Below are 18,267 nucleotides of genomic sequence, written 5' to 3'. Positions count from 1 at the left end.
AGATGCAGTAATTTCTGAAAAATGTGAACAGCCCACACTGCCAAGCTTGAGCTCTCTCTGTAACTCTCTTGCCTGCTCACAGAGGTCTTGTCATCATAGGGAGTAGGAATAACAGGGCAGAGAATTGTGTTAGATGCTCTACTCCCCCTTCTTTTTTGTTCCCTTTCCTTTGCTTTGTGGCAATCAAGTTCTGGGCAGGCTGTTTAGTCAGCTGGAGGTCTTGCACTACCCTGGCTCTGGAGACAGCTCCCAAGTCTTAGTTTTGTGGATGGATAGTGGTGTGTTCTTATAAAGTAGATACTTTGAGTTTATCCCACCAGTAGAAAAATGGCACTAAGAATCAGCGGCACCGTTGTTTTAACTGGCTCCTCTAGCTGTGGTCTGAGTCATGCTTTCAGCTCTGCCTTTTCAGTTCCCACCCTCAGAGGCTCCTGCCTAGACTTCTGTTATAAACCTTAGAAACCACAGTCATAGAGTAGGAGGCTAGAGGTCCTTGGTACAGACCACTTCACATTGATCCAACCTGTTTGGTGTGAGGCTGAAGCTTTTCATGTATTCACTTGTGTTGGGCTGTTTTTGTTGTTTCAGGAATCTGTGTTACTCATCACTTTGTTTAACTATTAAATATTTATTGTATACTTAAAGTCTACAGATTGCCTGGTCCATACTGGTGTAATTTCTTTTCTGGGTAGCCCTTTGCTGTTTATTTGTAGTCACTAGCCACATGTGGCTTGGATCATTTTAAATAGAAGTAGCATGACTTGACATACACTGTAGGAGGCACACTAGATGCCAACACTGTATCGCCAAAAGGTCTGTGAAGTATTTATTTCATGCATTATTTTTATATAAATTACTTATTAAATGATAGCATTTTACTATAGCAGTTAAATACAATGTTAAATTTAGTGTCACTCATTTGCAATTCTTTTTGCTGCGATTTCCTTGAAAACTTAAAACTACACTGATGATGGACTCTGCTTTGTGGATTGAAGGCATGTCTGCTGAATATTGCTTATCAAATGCAAATTAGTACCTAAGAGACCTTTTTCTCACTGTTGCTGAAGTAATTTCCTTGTCATTTCTGGTATTAAGATGTTGGTCATTTCCATAGAAGAGTATTAGCTGTGCCCATGGTGCATTTCCATTTTTCTTTTAATTTTGATGATAGTGAGTATATAAAAAATACTATCAATTCTTATCATTTTGGTATATCAGTTCTGGATAATTTAGAATCTTTATGAATATAGATAACTCTGGATAACTAGGTTATAATTAATAGCAAATCTGCTAGGGTTTTCATGTATGTTACTGACACTTTAAGTAAGTTCTTTGTAAGGAATTGTTCCTGGTTAACTTTTATGATTACAGACAGAAGAGGTCATGCCTATTGCATGATACAGTGATACAGATTCAGAGATAGGAAAGAAGAACTCACCTTGAGCATTTAGTCACTTGTGATTTGTAGGTGTCCCAATGATGCAGTGTATTTTTGGTACTGACTTGCAAAGGCTACTTTCCATTGGTGAAATCTACAGTGCCTTCTGCTCAGAGGAGAACAGGTTTGAAAACATTTTAGTTGTTTCTTGGTTATGTCTTTTGGAAATGTTGGTTTTTAGTGTTCTGATTTAAAAATTAAAAAATTAGTACCCTGCAGATTGCTTAATTCTCTAGAAGCTTGAAACTAAATCTTTATTGTGTGTGTACCTCTTTTATCATTCTAGTCCCTTGATTTAAATTTGTTATTTATGCAGGTCATATGTGGTATTGGTAACATGCATGAACTTGAGCATTTTCGTGGGTGTTTTTAAGTCTGTCATGGTATGGATATTTTCTCACTGTCATTTTGGATCCTGTTAGGAACAGTCCTAATGAGGAATGAGATATTGACAAGCTTAAGAAGAGGGAGTGGGAGATAAAAAGACTTTTGAAATAGAGATGCTTAAATAGGAGTTAAAAGCATGAATTTTTGCTAGGAAGAATATATATATATATACTGGACAATGCCAGCTCCATAAAAGCAATCCAGAGTGGGAAATATTCTCCTCCATTCCTTCCTCCTACCTTCTCTCCCTTCTTTTTTCCATGTCTCTTTAGAAACAGGCCTGCAGTAGCCCAGCTGGCTTCTTGTCTTTGCCTCCTGGGTGCTGGGGTTGAAGCCTGAGCCAGCCATGCCTGGCATGTTTGTTATTTTTTGTTACTTAGTTCTCACATGGCTTTGCAGTGGATTTAGTAGGGAAAAATCTGTCAATCTGAGAATGCTGATTTTGTACTGTGTCTTTTCATACACTGAAGAGATAAAAAAGGTTAAATCATATTTTTAGATTAAAAATTGACATAGGACATGAGATGGCTATTATAATGAATAGAAGTTTCTTTCTTATTATTGAATTCTTAGATTTCATTATAACATTTATATACATATGTGTCATTTTATTTTGCTTTAATTTTCCCCTCCCCCATACCTGCTGTCTGATTCCCTTCCTTCCCTGTATGGTCCCCTGTTTTATTTTCTTGTCACATGTATCTGTTACTTTTTATTTCGTACTGTGATAAGGGTATCTATGAAATGTCCAGGGCAAATACCATATTTTATAGCTAAACTTTAGAAAGATTCCCAGCAAAGTCAGGAAGGTGACAGAGATAGATGCTAGGACAGACGTGTCCATCTAGATCCTTATCCCCAAGGTCTTAGGATGAGGAACATAGAAGAGAAGAAGATAGTTAGCATAAAAACAGAGTGCAGTGTTCAGGGATCTATGGAGGTCAGGGCTTGATGTCTGGTATTATTCTTTGATCATTTCTTCATCTTATTTTGTGAAACATAATCTCTCACAGTGACATGAAACGTGCCAATTTGGCAAGGTAGGCTGACCATCAAGTTCCATGGAAACTCCCATCTCTGAGATTACAGGTATGCTCCATAGCACCAACATTTATGTGGCTACTGTGGATCAAGCTCAGGTCCTCATGCTTATGAGGCAAGCAGTTTACCAATTGGGGCAGCCCCATAGCCCCTAAATACGCCATCTTTAAGAGAAAATTGTACCACCACAAATTGCTAAATGGTTTTATTAATTAAAAAAAACCCAGAGCCAGATACTGGGGTGAAAGCTGAAAGATCAGAGAAACAGAACAAGCCAGCCACATTCTTACCTCTAGGAAATCCTCAGCCTCAAGGGAGAGACTTCCTGTTTACTCACACCTTGTATACCTTTCTGTGCCCTGACATCTTCCTTCCTTCCTAGTGTTGGGATAAAGGCGTGTGCCTCCACACTTGGTTCTGCTCTCAATGTGGCCTTGAAGTCACAGAGATCCGGATGGATCTCTGTCTCCTGAATGCTAGGATTAAAGGCATGACCTCTATGTTTAATATAGTGGCTAGCTTTGTCCTCTGATTCCCAGGCAAGCTTTATTGGGGTACACAATATATCACCACAATATGCTTTTAAAAACTGAAACATAGATTTTTTTTCAGCTTTCCACTCTCTCATTCACTTAGTGTAATTGAAAATACTTGTTTTCTGTGGCCTCTGTGAAATACCCTTTGTTTAGTAGCAAGCAGACTATTCTGTGTGTTTTAGTTTTATTATCTTTACCTTCAACTCTTGAAAGTATGAAATAGGTAAGAACCAAATATATTCCTGGTGAAAAACAGCAGTAGTTTTATCTTCCCTCAATTTCAGAGTGTTTTAGCTCTAGGTTTTACAGTTGCATTCCACACTGCTATGCCTGTTCATACTTTGCAGCTCTGTGATTTTCAGTAGCACTTTCACACGTGTTAATCCCAAAGGAGCTTCATGGCACCAGCCTGTGAGCTGACTTGAGGGCTGAGAGGATTGAGGGTTAGTAAAATCAGCTCAACTGCTTAGAGGATCACAGAATTAGTAATTGGCAAAACTGAGACCCAAGCCTAAACTTAGAAGTTAAATTTGAAAAATATTTTTTCTCTTCTATATCATTAATGTTTCCATTGTAGAGAAAATATGCATGATTGGTTTTTTTAAAAAAGGCTTCTCCATAATGATATATTCTGGGCTATTGCTGGTAAATAAATCCATTGTATTATTTTGCATTAATTCTTTTCTTTGGAGTTTGAGAAAGCTATTCATAAAAGCCTACTTTCTAACATCAGCAATGACTTAGAAGTCAGATGTACAGAACTAGAGAAAGGCAGTACAGTAAAATACATTGGTTTTGGCCTAGAACAGTGAATGGGTAGGGAGTGGTGCTGAGCAGAAATAATATGTTGAGTTATTTTCTCCAAAGATTGGGAGGGCTGCCTGATGAGGACTCCAATAATGTGCTAGTGTTGAAGTAGCCTCTGGGCTTGTCAGGATGATTTTTCATTGAAATTTACCTTTCTCTCTGTTTCTGTCTCTCTGTCTCTCTGTTTCTCTCTCTCTCTTTCTGTCTCTCTCTGTCTCTCTGTCTCTCTCTCTGTCTCTCTCTCTGTCTCTCTCTCTCTCTCTCTCTCTCTCTCTCTCTCTCTCAAATTAGGTGGGGAGTTTCAGGTGCTATTTTAAGAAGATCACTACTAAGTCAGGGCCAGGGTCGTTTTGACTACTCAGGGTAGATCTTCCTTCTACAACTTGCCAAATGGTTCTTTATTATGTTAGGTTAGTGTGCAGTTTGTTCCAGGCTCTTATTTCAAGTAGACCCTTCCATTCAGAAAAAAGCAACAATTTCCCTTCTTTCCAGGCATTTCTCTGTTATTTTTTTAATAGAGCCCTTCAGATATTTCACCATTTAAAACTGTGTTTGGTTGAAAGTTTCTGCTGTGCTCCACTTAGTGATCCTGGAGTTGTGTCTTCAGTACTTTATGGGTGGCAGTAGTGACAAATGGAAGTTGATCTCAGGGTTACCAAAGCTTCTGGGACAGTGAGTTCTCCTCCTGGCACCAGCTCTCTAATTCTTGCCCTGTCTAGCACTAGACACAGTATAGGAACCATTTCAGTGTCCACCTGTCAGCTTCCAGGAAGCACTTTTATTCCTTTCTGTGTTCTTTAGCTCAGCATCAGGCAGAGTCTGTGCCAATCACTGCCCATTATCTGCTTTCGATCCTGACACAGTGGAATTAACCAGTGAACATGTCAATGTCTGTGAGATAGATATTGTGTTACAGAAAAGGTAACTAAGGAAATACCCTTGTGTCTTTTCTATATGTCTTTGTTCATTGTTTTAAAACAAAACAGAAAAAATTGAAGAAAACAAGTGACTTAAGAGTTTCACCACAGTTTCATTGGCTTCCTCACAGTCATTGTTTCCAGACACATTTGATGTTCATTGTAATAATGACATACTTAACTACACATACCACAAATATTTCTTTGTACAAATAAACTCATGTTACTGTTTTTTATATGTATTTATGTAATCATATGATGTTTTTGCCTCAGGAGGGAAAGAGAGTACTAATTGTAAGAGCTTATAATGAGGGTGATGATAGTGATTCTATTTAGTAATTCCTGTAGGCTATGTACCATAGCATGTGGTTTGTGTAGGTTGTACTTTTTCTTTAATATTATTATTATTATTATTATTATTATTATTATTATTATTGCTGTTGTTATTATTAACTTTATTCATTTATTTTACATCCCGACTGAAGTCCTCCACCCCCATTCTCCTCTTATTCCCTTCCTCTACTTCCACTCTGCTAATCCCCCAATCCACTCCTCCTGTTTCTGTTCAAAAAGGAGCAGGCCTCCCATGGGTGTCAATCAAGCATGGCATATCAGTTGAGTTAGGACTAAGCTCCTCTTCTTGTATTAATGCTGAGCAAAGCAACTCAGTAAGAGGAATAGGTTCCCAAAAGCCAGCCAAAGATCTAAGGACAGGTCCTGCTCCTACTCCTAGGAGTCCAACAAGTAGATCCAGCTACACAACTGTCATACCTGTAGAGGGCCTAGGTTGGTCCCATGCAGGCTCCCTAGTTGTCAGTCCAGACTCTGTAAGCTCCTATGAGGTCAGGTTAGTTTTTCTGTGGGTTTCCTTGTGATGACATTGACCCACCCTGGCTTGTACAATCCTTCCTTTCTCTATTCAACAGGATTCCCTGAGGTTGGCCCAGTGCTTGGCTGTGTGTGTTTGCATCAGTTATTGGATGAAGGCTTTTTAATGACAACTGGGGTAGTCACCAATCTGATCACAGGAGATAGTCAATTCAAGCTACCTATCCACATTGCTAGGAGTCCTAGCTGGGGTCATCCAAACCAGACTCTGAAAAACTCCATTTTCCAGTCATCTCTCTCAGCACTCTCCCCTTCCACCCACACCCAAATCCAATCCCTCATGTTCCCATCCCCACATGCCCCTAGCCCACCCGGGAGATCTTTTCTGTTTCCCATTTCCAGGAAAATCTATGCATTCCCCCTTTGGGCTCTCCTTTTACCTAGCTTCTCTGGGGCTGTGGATTGTAGCATGGTTATCCTGTACTTACAGCTAATCTACTTATGAGTGATTACAATCTATGTTTGTCTTTCTGGGTCTGGGTTACCTCACTCAGGATATTTTCTAGTTCCATTTATTTGCCTTCAAATTTCCTGATGTCATTGTTTTTAACAGCTGAGTAACATTCTACTGTGTAAATGTACCACATTTTCTATATCCAGTCTTTGGTTGAGGGGCATCTAGGTTGTTTCAAGCTTCTGACTATTATAAATAACACTACTGTGAACATATCTGAACAAGTGACCTTGTGGTATGATTGAGCATCCTTTGGGTTTATGCCCAAGAGTGGTATAGCTGGGTCTTGAGATAGATTCCCAATTTTCTGAGAAACTGCCATATTGATTTCCAAAGTGGATGTACAAGTTTGCATTCCCACCAGTAGTAGAGGAATGTTCCCCTTGCTCTACATCCTCTCCGGCATAAGCTGTCATTAGTGTTGATCTTAGTCATTCTGACAGGTATAAGATAGAATCTCAGAGTCATCTTGATTTGTGTTTCCCTGATGACTAAGGATGTTGAACATTTCTTTAAGTGTATTTCAGCCATTTGAGATTCTTAAATTGAGAATTTTTTGTTTAGGTCTGTACCACATTTTTTAATTGAATTATTTGGTTTTTTGATGTCTAGTTTCTTGAGTTCTTTATATATTTAGGAGATCAGCCCACTGTCAAATGTGGGGTTGGTGAAGATCTTTTCCCATTCTGTAGGCTGCCATTTTGTGTCGGTTATATTATTTAATCCTCCAAATAGCATTATTTTACAACCCTGACAGTATATATGGATATTTTCATTTTGCAGGGGATACAGTTGAGGTACTTTGGAGATATTAAATAAATTGCTTATGATCATGTAACTAGGGCTTAAACCAGGGTTCTAACTTATAAGATTAGAACCTGAACTCAAATTCCTTTAGCTATGGGTATTTTAGATTTTTTTTTTTTTTTTAGTATTTACTTTGATGAGTTGGAATTATTAAAGCCAATTAAAAATCATGCATATTTAAAACTGTCTCACATGTAACCACTCAGAAAAAAGGTAATAATTTTTTTGGCATTCCTTAAAGAAAGAATATGGGAGCAGAGTTGTTTATTTCCAACAATTCTGGGTTAGGGCTAATATTGTGTTGTTTTCATTTGCAAAATTGATTGGGAAGAAATGGCACCTTCTAACTTGTGCATGCACTTTTGAAATCAATGTTGCCTGCAGCTAGAGGCTAGGCACCACTTTTTATATGTGCAGGGAACGTTTATGCTTGTTGAGGCAAATATTTTTGGTTGGGATGCATGTTTAGCAATTCATGCCTGTTGTTGAATGTCTCAGTAATTTGCTTCTTTTTATGAATAGTGTAGGACATTGGCTCTTTCTAGTGTAGAGTTTCAATATTGTTCTAATGCAAGTCTTTTTAATAGACCTAGATGTTACTTTGTCTTGGTAAAATACTTAAAACTGGGACATTCTACTTACTTTTTGTTAATGTTATTGTTGATTCATATAGTTCTACTAAATTTATATAAATTCCATGTATTTCAATTTTGAAATTCATGGAAATTTTCCTTATGGATGAACACCTAGTGTAATTTGTTAAGACTTTAAAAAGATGTACAGTCTCTACACTTCCCTGAGATTGGTAAATGGCCACTATGCTAAGTACCAGTGTCCTGTGTTGTGTACAAATTATATACTATCAAATTCTGGCAGAGATTCTGGTGGGGATTAAATGGTAGAGCCACTCTAGAAATCAGCACAGTGCCTTTCCAAACTTAAGTAAAACAAAAAGACTCTATTGGTCATTTATCCCTTCTGGGCTATAATCTATACAAGAATATTTATAGTAGCATCATTCATAATTGTTCCACACTAAGTGAGTGGTTAAATAAATAGTGGATTATTCCTCAGCAATCGAAAGAGAAGCACATTGACTTGTCATCAGCCTGTGAATTTTGCAAGTGAATAAGGCAGTTCTAGAAGGTAATACCTCACAATTCTGTTAAAAAGACATTCTAATCTGTTGTCATGTGGTTATATGTAGTGTGCATGCTCATGTGTATGTGTATTCATGTGTGGACGGGCACACGCCTGTGCACGTGTCTATATGTGAGTGTGGAGGCCCAGGCTGACATCAGAAGCCTTCCTGTATCACTCTCCACTTATTCAATGAGGCAGGATCTCTAACTTGAGTCCAAAGTTTACTTGCTTTGCTAGTCTAGCTAGTGAGCTAGTCCCAGAGATCCCTGTCTCTACTTCCTGAGTTTGTGAAATTACAGGTGAGCCACCAAGCCCACTGGGCATTTATGTGGGTTCCAGGGATACAGCCCTCATTCTTGCATGGAAGGTACTTTATTTGCTGAGTCAACTCCCTAACCCATAGTGTAACATTCTTAAAATGACAAAATTAGAGAATGGAGATCAGATTAGTGGCTACCAAGAACTATGTGGTATAGGGTCAGAGGGCAGTCAGAGCTGTAAAAGGGAGCTTAGGAAATCCTTGTACTTTTGAAAATGTGTATCATGATTATGTCATTGTAAATGTCCTTCCACTATGTAACAGTTCTCTAAGATGTTTGCTGTTGCAGGAAACAGGTGAACTGTGGTGGTGTTTTGTCTCTTTTATTGTAACAGTATGCTGATGTAGAATTTTCATGATAGAAAGTTAAACCAAAAGTGCCATTGGAACATTTTCCTCAACTTTTATCTCTCTTTTTTTTCTTATTTCTTATATTATTTCCATATTTTCCACTTTGTTTACTTTTAGATATTCTGCATATTTTTTAAGAGCCAACAAATCTCAGTATGGCAGATTATATATTCTTGGATTCTAAATTTGTTAGTTTCTGTACAGCATCTCTGTGTATGTCAGGAGATAAGATTTCAAACAAAACTTCCCAATCCTCACTTAAGTATGCAAATGCTGTGTGTGTGTGTGTGTGTGTGTGTGTGTGTGTGTGTGTGTGTGTATGTGTGTCTGTATCTCTGTGTCTCTGTGTTTCTATGTGTGTAATGTGATTTAAAATTTCAGGAGGCACCATGTGTCTTCAGTAAAGCATCCATTGCATTCATTTGTGCACCATAATAATAATGTGTATAACTTAGTTTATAAAGTACTTTGAAGATCAGATTTTGTGCTTCTCCTTCCATTGACTTCCTTGCAGCTATCTTGGGAGTCACTTTGAAGCTGTCTGATTCTTGGTGTATAACATGTTTACATTGCACCGTCTATATTAAAGCCCTTACTTTTCATTTTGAGAACTATTGCCAATCTCTCATTGCCTTCATCTATACGAAGATGGTATTGACTTATTTATATTTTTAAAAGCCACATTTCCCAATTAGTTCTTAAGTAGAGGCCCTATTCATTTTTGACAAATGAAGCAGATTAGGAGGCTTGTTTGGGGGAAGTTTCAACTTTCAAGTTGTAAGGCAACTTAGCATTTTAGAAGATGAACACAAATGAGTTAGGTTATAAGATACTTTCCTTAAAAATTACACTGTGAAGTCAGGTGTTTGTTTAGTCTCTTTGATGATGACCAACTCTGGGAGTAATTTCTTGGAGAGAATGCAGAAATGCCCCATTTTCTTTTGGATTTCTTTTGCATCCATTTTTTTTTTCTAATGAAAAGAATGACTATCCTTGCTTATTGTGTACAGAAAATTCTCTCAGAAATTTTTTGTGTCTTATTGGTCAAACAGTTTGGCTTACCTGCTTCTTACATATCCTTGGTTGTCCCTGTTTGTCAGAGGCCATGTAATAAAAAGATGCGATGTGGGGTGGGGGCTATGTAATTCATATCACACGGTCTTTAAAAGTGTATACTAACTTAGGTTTTAATTGTTCTGTATTGAATTATATCCTGTACTAAATTTTTCTTGTTAATTGTCCTGAACTGGATTGAATCTTACTCTTTAAGTAATTAGTCTATAAAGTGCACAGTTACATACAGATTATTCAGGTTAGGGATTCTTTAGCAAAAGGAACACTTACCTCAAAAGTGAAATTCAAATCTTTGCCTGATCAATTGCCCTAATCATAGAGGAAGTCTGCATTTTTGCTCTAGCCAGGTAAGTAGGTTGTAATTCTAAGCGGTTTGGTTTACTAAGCATGATTAAGACACCCTTCCCTTTGAGGTTTACCCTTTCACTTTAAGGTACAACTGTTTATCATCTTAGGTCAAAGGTTATAAAAAGCAGTCATCAATTAGAGCTTTATTGGTTGTAATTGGTAATGCCCTGAAAGGAGCCAGCTGAACTGAATCTGATAATAAAAGACTCTTTGTGAAAATATTTAATAAATTAACACTCTGTCGTGGGCCAAGGAAGCTAATTATAAAGGCTGAGATTGTTAATCATGATGTTTACGTTCTTCAAAAGCACAGACTGCTCCATAATCATTAGACCTTAAGTTTCTTTCTTTTCTATGTTTAAACCCAGAGGGGATGCTCTTCCGTGCCTCCTGCCTGGGTATCGTTGCAGGAGGAAATGCCAAGACAAACACAGGTTATATGGGCATCTGAAAAATAAACAAGACTCTGCCAGAACATCAGACTGCCTCTGCTCTTTCCTAGAAGGGTCAGAAGTTTATGTAGATTCATTTTTGTAGGCTTTTGAATAAAATAAAAAGTGGAGGCATTTGAAAATAATGATATTTTTAGTGATAAATTGTCTACCAGAGCAATTACCCTTTCTTCATAGCTTATTTCTGAGATGTTTTGACATTGTTGTGGCTTTTGAAAGGCATTTTTCTGACCCATAAAGTAGGTTCCCAGAGTTGTGACACACACCATCCTGACTCCTGAGTGACCTTGCCAGAGGAACACTCTGAATGGGTTTTTACATCTGGGAATGGAATGTTTCTAGATTTAAGCAATAGGGGGCATCTTGAGGTTGTTCTTTACACATGTTCCTGCAGTCTGATCTTTAGGGCAGTTGTAATGAAAGAAACCCTGCTTTGGGCCTGCTGTGCAAATTAGCCATCTGGTGAAGTGTAATATCCCGCTGAACATCATTATGGGGCCCTAGGAAGAGTGCTCCCCTTTACAGATGAACACAAATTAAAATCGCTCTTTAAGGGTTTTTTTTTTTTTTTTTTTTTTTTTTTTTTTTAAACTCTGAATAAACCTGTCTACACTTGGTTGCTGTGACAGTTAAAAGAGTGTTCCAGCTGCAGGCGGGGTGGTGAAATTACAGGCTTTGCCCAAATGGAAATATTGCTTCCTGTAGACAAGCCGGAAGAACAATGATATGCATTTCTCTTCTATTTGCTTCCTTTGTTCTTTGTCTAGGTGTTTTTGTGCTTCTCAGTCTGAGGGTTATTTTCTGGTACAGTGATTAGTAAAAAAGTCTTTCATAGATGGCATACAACAGAAAAAATTGCTCCGTGACTTGTGTAATCAGCCAATGGCCTAGTCAGTATGTCACAAAAAGGATTTGGGGTCTGTTCTCCTTTGCATACTTCATAGACATATTGCCCATATGAGGTGGCTTCCTGATGTCAGCTTTTTTCCCTTTCTATACCACTACACAAAGATTCCACTATTGTTTTAAGGCATGAGGCTCAGTAGCTACATGAAATAAGTGTCTGCATGGTTATTCCATAGGATCCATGGAGTATTGTCCTTGTCCTACTGTCAAAAACACTGTCTGTGGCTTTATCTGTCACCTGTGCCTATCCTCCAGACACTATAAATCACCTCCAGGTTAGTCATGGTGTCTAACACAATGCAAATCTTTATAAGGAATGGTTAACACTTATTGTTTAGGGACTAGTGACAAGGAAAATAGCTTGTATGTGTTCTGTACAGACACACTTTTGTGGGTTTTTAAATATTTAAAGAAAATCTATTACATTTATTTACTTTTTTTTTTTTGAATGAGTGCATAGACACATGCCACAATGTTGTGTGCTGGTCTTAGCATAGTTTGGGATTTAGTTCTCTCCTTCCTCCATGTGGGACTTCAGGGATTGATCTCAGGTTGTCGGGCTTAGATATAATACCTGCTGAGCCATTTTACCAGCCTCTTTTTCATTTTGGAATATTTGTGGCCCATAGTTGGTTGAAACTACAGATGCAGAGCCCACATATATGGATGGCTAGGTAGATATGGTATACATTTTTATCTATATGAGCAAAGACATCCATAGAAAGGTTTTTTTGTTTGACCTTTCTTTCTTCCAGTCCTAGGCCCACATGATCCCAATTGTTTGATGGTACATATTTGTAACCTGTATCTGCAGAATATTTGTTTGAACTTGGTTAGAAGCTGATTTTCCTGCTCCTATATACCTCAACACAGGCCTCAATCATTTATCCACATTGGATGGCAGCATTCATTGTTTGTGTTTCATTCCTGTCTAGGAAAGGACTTAAACACATGCAGAAGAATTCAGGCTTTTCACTTGTGTTTTTATTTTTATTTTTGAACATTTATTCAGTGATTCTGACATTTGTATGGTTGGAGAATATGTGTTTGAGGATAGTTATGTTAATAAAGATGTTGAAGGATGTTTTCTAGGAAGAGTTCAGTAAAAGGAGTACAGTGTGCTGCCACTTCTCTGCAGAAATGTGTGTGTGAGATGCAGGTTCCCAGGGGGATAAATGTAGAGGAGAGCACACCAGTGAGTGCGTGGTAGCCATCACCAAGTGTTGTGACTGTCGGTGGCCATTTCATGTTTCCTAAGTTTTCTAAAAGTCACATTTTACTTTTCTAATTAATAACAATTTAAAACATGATATATAGTGTGGAAAACACAAGTAGCAAAAGATTTTTTTTAAAAAAGAGAATCATTTCCAGCAGAGTTTGTCAAAGTGCATTATTTCCTGGCAAAATCTAATGTTGATGATTTGGTTTAGGAAACAATCACTGCCATTTACCCCAAGTTTATCTGAGGGTATAATTTAATAATAAATATTTAAAGGAAAATTGACTTTAGTAAACAGAATACCAAACAAGGTGAGGAGTCTTAACAGCTTGAGACTGTGAAAGGCAATGTGAACACAGAATCAGTGAGTCTTGAGACCTTGATTTTAGGGAAATGTCCTGTTAGTTCCCTGGAGGCTTCTGTCACACTGTAATCAGTTGATGATCTTGTTTCTAACTTATTTATTTATTTATTTATTTATTTATTTATTTATTTACTCTCTAAAGATACTTTATTTAGCTAGGAGGTGGGCCAGGAGGATCAGTTCATGGCCATCCTCAGCTATATAGTGAATTCTAGGCCAAGCTACGCTGTATGAGAGCTTGTGTCAAAACCATACCCTCTCTCCCCCTAGCAAATCAAAGAGATATCTTATTTAACATACTGTTAGTTTATTAGCACCAGCCAATCACACTATAATAATGCTTGCATGAAGCTTTATCTAGCACACAGGCTTTCTCTATAAGTCACATCGTTAGCCTTCATAAGCTTAGGAACACTGGACAACATTTTAATGTTATAGGTAAGAGCCATTGTAAAGGGCAGAATCATGAACAAAAAGCACAAAAATGAAGGGAATGTGGTATTGGAGAGGTCATGAAAGTGATACAGGTTTACAGTATGTGACTGAAACAAAAGGCAGTGTGTTGCCTTGTTTGACCTTAACTAGGAACATGTGTATTGGACAATTTGAAGTTTTAGAAATTCTACACATAGCTGTGAATGTCTATGGACGAGCTATGAGTATTTATTTTGGAGTTAAACTAACTTTTAACAAGTGGTGAATTTGCAAGTACAGAGTTTTGCATAATGAAAATGGGTTGTATCCTTTCCCCTTATGTTCCTGTCTTTAAATGAGATTTCATCAAACTTTTGACCCAGGATAGAAATGTGTGAGCTTTCCTGTTCTTTATCATCAGATCCACTTGTTCATGTGCCTTCTATTTCACATCTGTTGTTGTTGTTGTTGTTGTTCTCCTCCTCCTCCTCCTCCTCCTCCTCCTCCTCCTCCTCCTCCTCCTCCTCTTTTCTGGAGGGAGAGACAGAGTCTTGTCATGTAGCCTAACTTGGTCTTGAGCTCATGACTCTCTGTCATGCTTCCCAGCACTATGACAGTAGGCATGTGCCACTGTGCTGTGATTCTCACTGACCTCTTGGAATCTTTTTTTTTTCTTTCTTCATTCTAGTCTCTATACACCAAGTTCCAAAATGTAGGAAGTTCTTCCTGTCATTACAGCTATTGCCAAATAATTGACAAATTCCTGTACCCTTGTCTTTAGTTATCCCTGTACCACACCATGGAGAACTTCCTTTAGATTCTTAGTATGTATTCTGTTTTCTTTGAATCTCAGTGTATGTACTTCTAGGAATATTCTTTTACCTGGCTTACTTTTCTTACTAGTTTTTCAATTAGTATAAATGTTAGGTCCTCCCCCAAACATTTTTCTGCCAATAAACTAACCTCTCTCTCCTTTTTCCCCCTCCCTCAAATCTGTAGAATCTGTTAGTGATTCTGAGTTTGGAGCTGAAATGAAGCCCTTGTGGTTCATCTAGTGGGCTGTTTCTGAATGGGGAGGCACTCCACTAGTTACTCACACTAGACTGATCAAATACCTACTTCTTGAATTCTGCCTTTAGACACCAAGTTGTCTAAATTGACAGAAAGAATAGAATTATTAAAGATGAATTATTTAATAGCCACCAGGGAAATCCAACTCACTTATGATAAATTGGGAAATCGGACTTATTAAATAAGTTGTCCTTTTTTCTGTTGAAGGAATATTAGAAAGGAAATGAAATTTATATATATATATATATGTAAAATTTCATCTTGTATATTCTCTATCATTTATAAGAAAGAAATCAAATTAGTGCTTGATGGTCTAATTAAAATGGAGGCTTTCCCTAAATTTACAGTTAAGTGTATCTTGGCTCTGAAGAATGTTAAATATGTAATGTCACACTAGGATAATAAAGGTCATTTAGGGCTGTTAACCTTAAAATGAAAAGCCCTTCAGTGTATACAGCATGTAATTGACATTTAACAGCACCACTATCCTATGAGTTGGTGACAAGTGGGGAATAACTTCAGCAAATCAAATGGCAGTTTCCACTTGTTACTTAATAATTTGAATAATTTCCTTCCTCATTAAATGGTGGATAAATAAAGTGATGAAATAGTCATGCTAATATTTGATTTCATTTTATAGAAAAGAAATAATTGTAGAGACTAATAATCACTTTAGCAGTTTAAGATGTTTGTTTTTAAGGACACCGGGCTTAACAGCCATGACCCAGGGGCCAAGTTCACTTTGCTATCTGTATCTAGCCTGTGGACTGAAACTGAGTTTGACATTTTTGACATAAAAAAGTAATATTTCATGACAGGTGAAAATGATGATATTCTTATTTCGGTTTCTCTAAGGAAGGTTCTTGGGTACACGCCACATTTCTTTATGGGTTGTCTGAAGCCATCTTAGCCTTGCAGTGGGATGAGTGAAGCAGCTGCTGGTCAGCCCAGAGGAACACTTGTCCACCTCTTTACAGAAGCTGCGTTATGTCTGTGTGGTTGTGATTTAAGTTAGTTTCCTCAGTTCAGGTAGATAATAATATAACAGAGAAGTCATGCTGAATAAGCCTTCTTCAACTTCTGAGGTGATGGAAGAAAACACCCTAGATAATTGCCCGAATAGAGACTGCAAGAGCCGCACAGTGCCTTCTCTTTACCGCCTTGTTCATCTTGTTTCTTTTGAAAGAGTAAGCCCTTGTGTAAATGAGAGCTTCATAGTTCGTTAAGCCCATGTAGCAGCTGCACAAGGCTGACATCTCCACAGATGAAAAGGATGCTGCACAAGTGCGAGTGCAAACTGAGTGAGTGGACAGTGAGACAGAAATTAGCAGCAGGGCTCAGAGCAGTTCCATGGCAGAAGGGCAGAACCACAGTTAGAATGTAGCCACCTGGCTCTAAAACAGTGCTCTTGGTCTCTGTGGGATCTTTCTGCTTGTTTCACTGATTGAGAAAAGTCTCAGGTTTAGAACATTTAGTCACAATGGGGCATGTTATTACAAAACTCTCTCAATTTGTACTATTTTCCCAAAGCCACTGTATCAAGTACCACAAACTATATGGCTTACAGCAACAGAAATTTGTTCTATCCCAGTTCTGGAAGCTTGAATTACAAATTAAAAGCATTTTGGCATCTTAGAGGCCACACTCTCTTTGAGATTATGGGAAGAATCTTCTTTATTTCTTCCTGATATCTGTGGGTCCCAGCAGTTCTTGGTGTTCTTTGCTTAAGTCTGCATTGACCCACCTCTGCCTCTTTCAGCACATGCCATTCCCCCTGTGTCTTTCTGGGTCTTCTTTTTTGGGGATACCAGCCATAGTGTACTAAGTTCCATCCTCCAGCAGGCATGATCATACAATTGGATTGATCACATCAGAATTATTGCTTGTTCCAGCTAAAGCGTTTAGAGATTCTGGGAAGGATGTGGGTTTGGAGGAGATACTGATCAACCCAGAACAGAGTTTGTGAGTGTAGAGCTCATGAGCCAGATATTTTTCTGAGCACCACTCGTGTTGTGTTCAGAAAACCTATCCAGTGTGTCTCCCAGGAGAGCTGTGAATGTGGCCAAACACATTTGCCATGTCAGAGTGTCAAAAGGCTGGACACCCCTGCCTGGGGAAAACTGGAAATTGTATATCAAGAATATTGAGGGATTGTCTCTTTTGTTCTTGTTCTGTCCCTTCTTGGTAAGACTCCATCTGAGAAAAGGATTTGTCATCCTCAGCTCTCGCCTTTCCCACTTTCTGTTGGTCCTTTGGGCATGAATGATTTGAAAGCTGGCTTTCATTCTGGGCATTTTTCCTTCTGGAATGTTCTATTTGTTTTTGAAGAGACATTTTTCTTGCTTACTATAACATTTTAAGGTTGTTTGTTTTACTCTCATTTTTGTGAATTTGTGATTATTGACTCAGAAGCCAGCCTTGGTGTGCTGAAGCTTGCGTTCTGACCATGTCCTTGTAAAGGTCACTCCTGTCTATACTTCAGGGTTTTGTGATTAGGTTCAATAAGTGGTCATAGTTGCTTTTATAATCTGTGGTTATTGTCATTATTACAATAGGAGGTCTTGAGATATATGGTGTTCTTCAAACTATACACCTGAAGTCTACTCTATTCTTTTCAATTTCAAGGATATTGGTCCAGTTATATTATTTCCTCTCATTTGTTTTACAGGGTGCCCGAGAAACGTTTGAAAATTATTACCGAAAACAGAGACGAAAACAGGCTCGTCTGGTGCTCCAGCCTCCATCAAACATGGTAGGCTTGCTGCCTGCACTTTCTGTACTTTTACCCTTTTCTTCCTGGTAGCTGACTGTGCATGCATGCATGCGTCTGTGTGTCTGTGTCTGTGTGTATTTATGCATGTGCACCTGCCTACATGTGCTTGCTGTCATTCTGACACAACTTTGGTGGATGTGCCTTGAAGTAAGAATGGCAGTCAATGTTTCTTGACTGTTATATGCCGTTCATTATTCTAAGTTCTACATAGGTATCAGGTCAGTTCATTTCCATTGTTAACATGTAGAATCGTGGCATTATCATTATGTTTACTTCATAGTCTATGAGATTAAACTTCCTGAGAATAAGTGACTGATTTTCACATCTTAAAGTAATAACACAGAAACAGTAACTTTGCTTTTTTTATTGCAGCATGAAACTTTAGATGGCTACAGGAAGTATTTCAATCAAATTGTAGGGTAGGTACATATTTAAGTTTCTATATTTAATTTATAAGACTTACAAAAGATATACCTTTACTTGGGAAAATTTCTCCCATTCTTCTTGGTAATTTCGAAAAAAAAAAAAGACTTAGTTTTTATTTTCTTAAAATTTAGA

The 18,267-nt window shown here is 37.9% G+C and overlaps 1 protein-coding gene across 8 annotated transcripts in view; it reads left to right on the top strand.

The window, feature by feature from the left end:
• Exoc6b (exocyst complex component 6B) overlaps positions 1 to 18,267 on the top strand; it is a 417,559-nt gene that overhangs the window by 164,969 nt on the left and 234,323 nt on the right. For all 8 annotated transcript variants that reach the window (XM_037203853.1, XM_028858058.2, XM_037203851.1 and 5 more), the window contains exons 8-9: positions 17,605 to 17,688; positions 18,082 to 18,128. In XM_037203853.1, the coding sequence (XP_037059748.1) occupies positions 17,605 to 17,688; positions 18,082 to 18,128 (131 nt within the window). The remainder of the gene's footprint in view (positions 1 to 17,604; positions 17,689 to 18,081; positions 18,129 to 18,267) is intronic.

This window comes from Peromyscus leucopus, chromosome 3, assembly GCF_004664715.2.
Source record: "Peromyscus leucopus breed LL Stock chromosome 3, UCI_PerLeu_2.1, whole genome shotgun sequence".
NCBI lineage: Eukaryota > Metazoa > Chordata > Mammalia > Rodentia > Cricetidae > Peromyscus > Peromyscus leucopus.
Note: the sequence above shows the minus strand (reverse complement) of the source record. Positions and strands in the feature narration are given on the sequence as shown.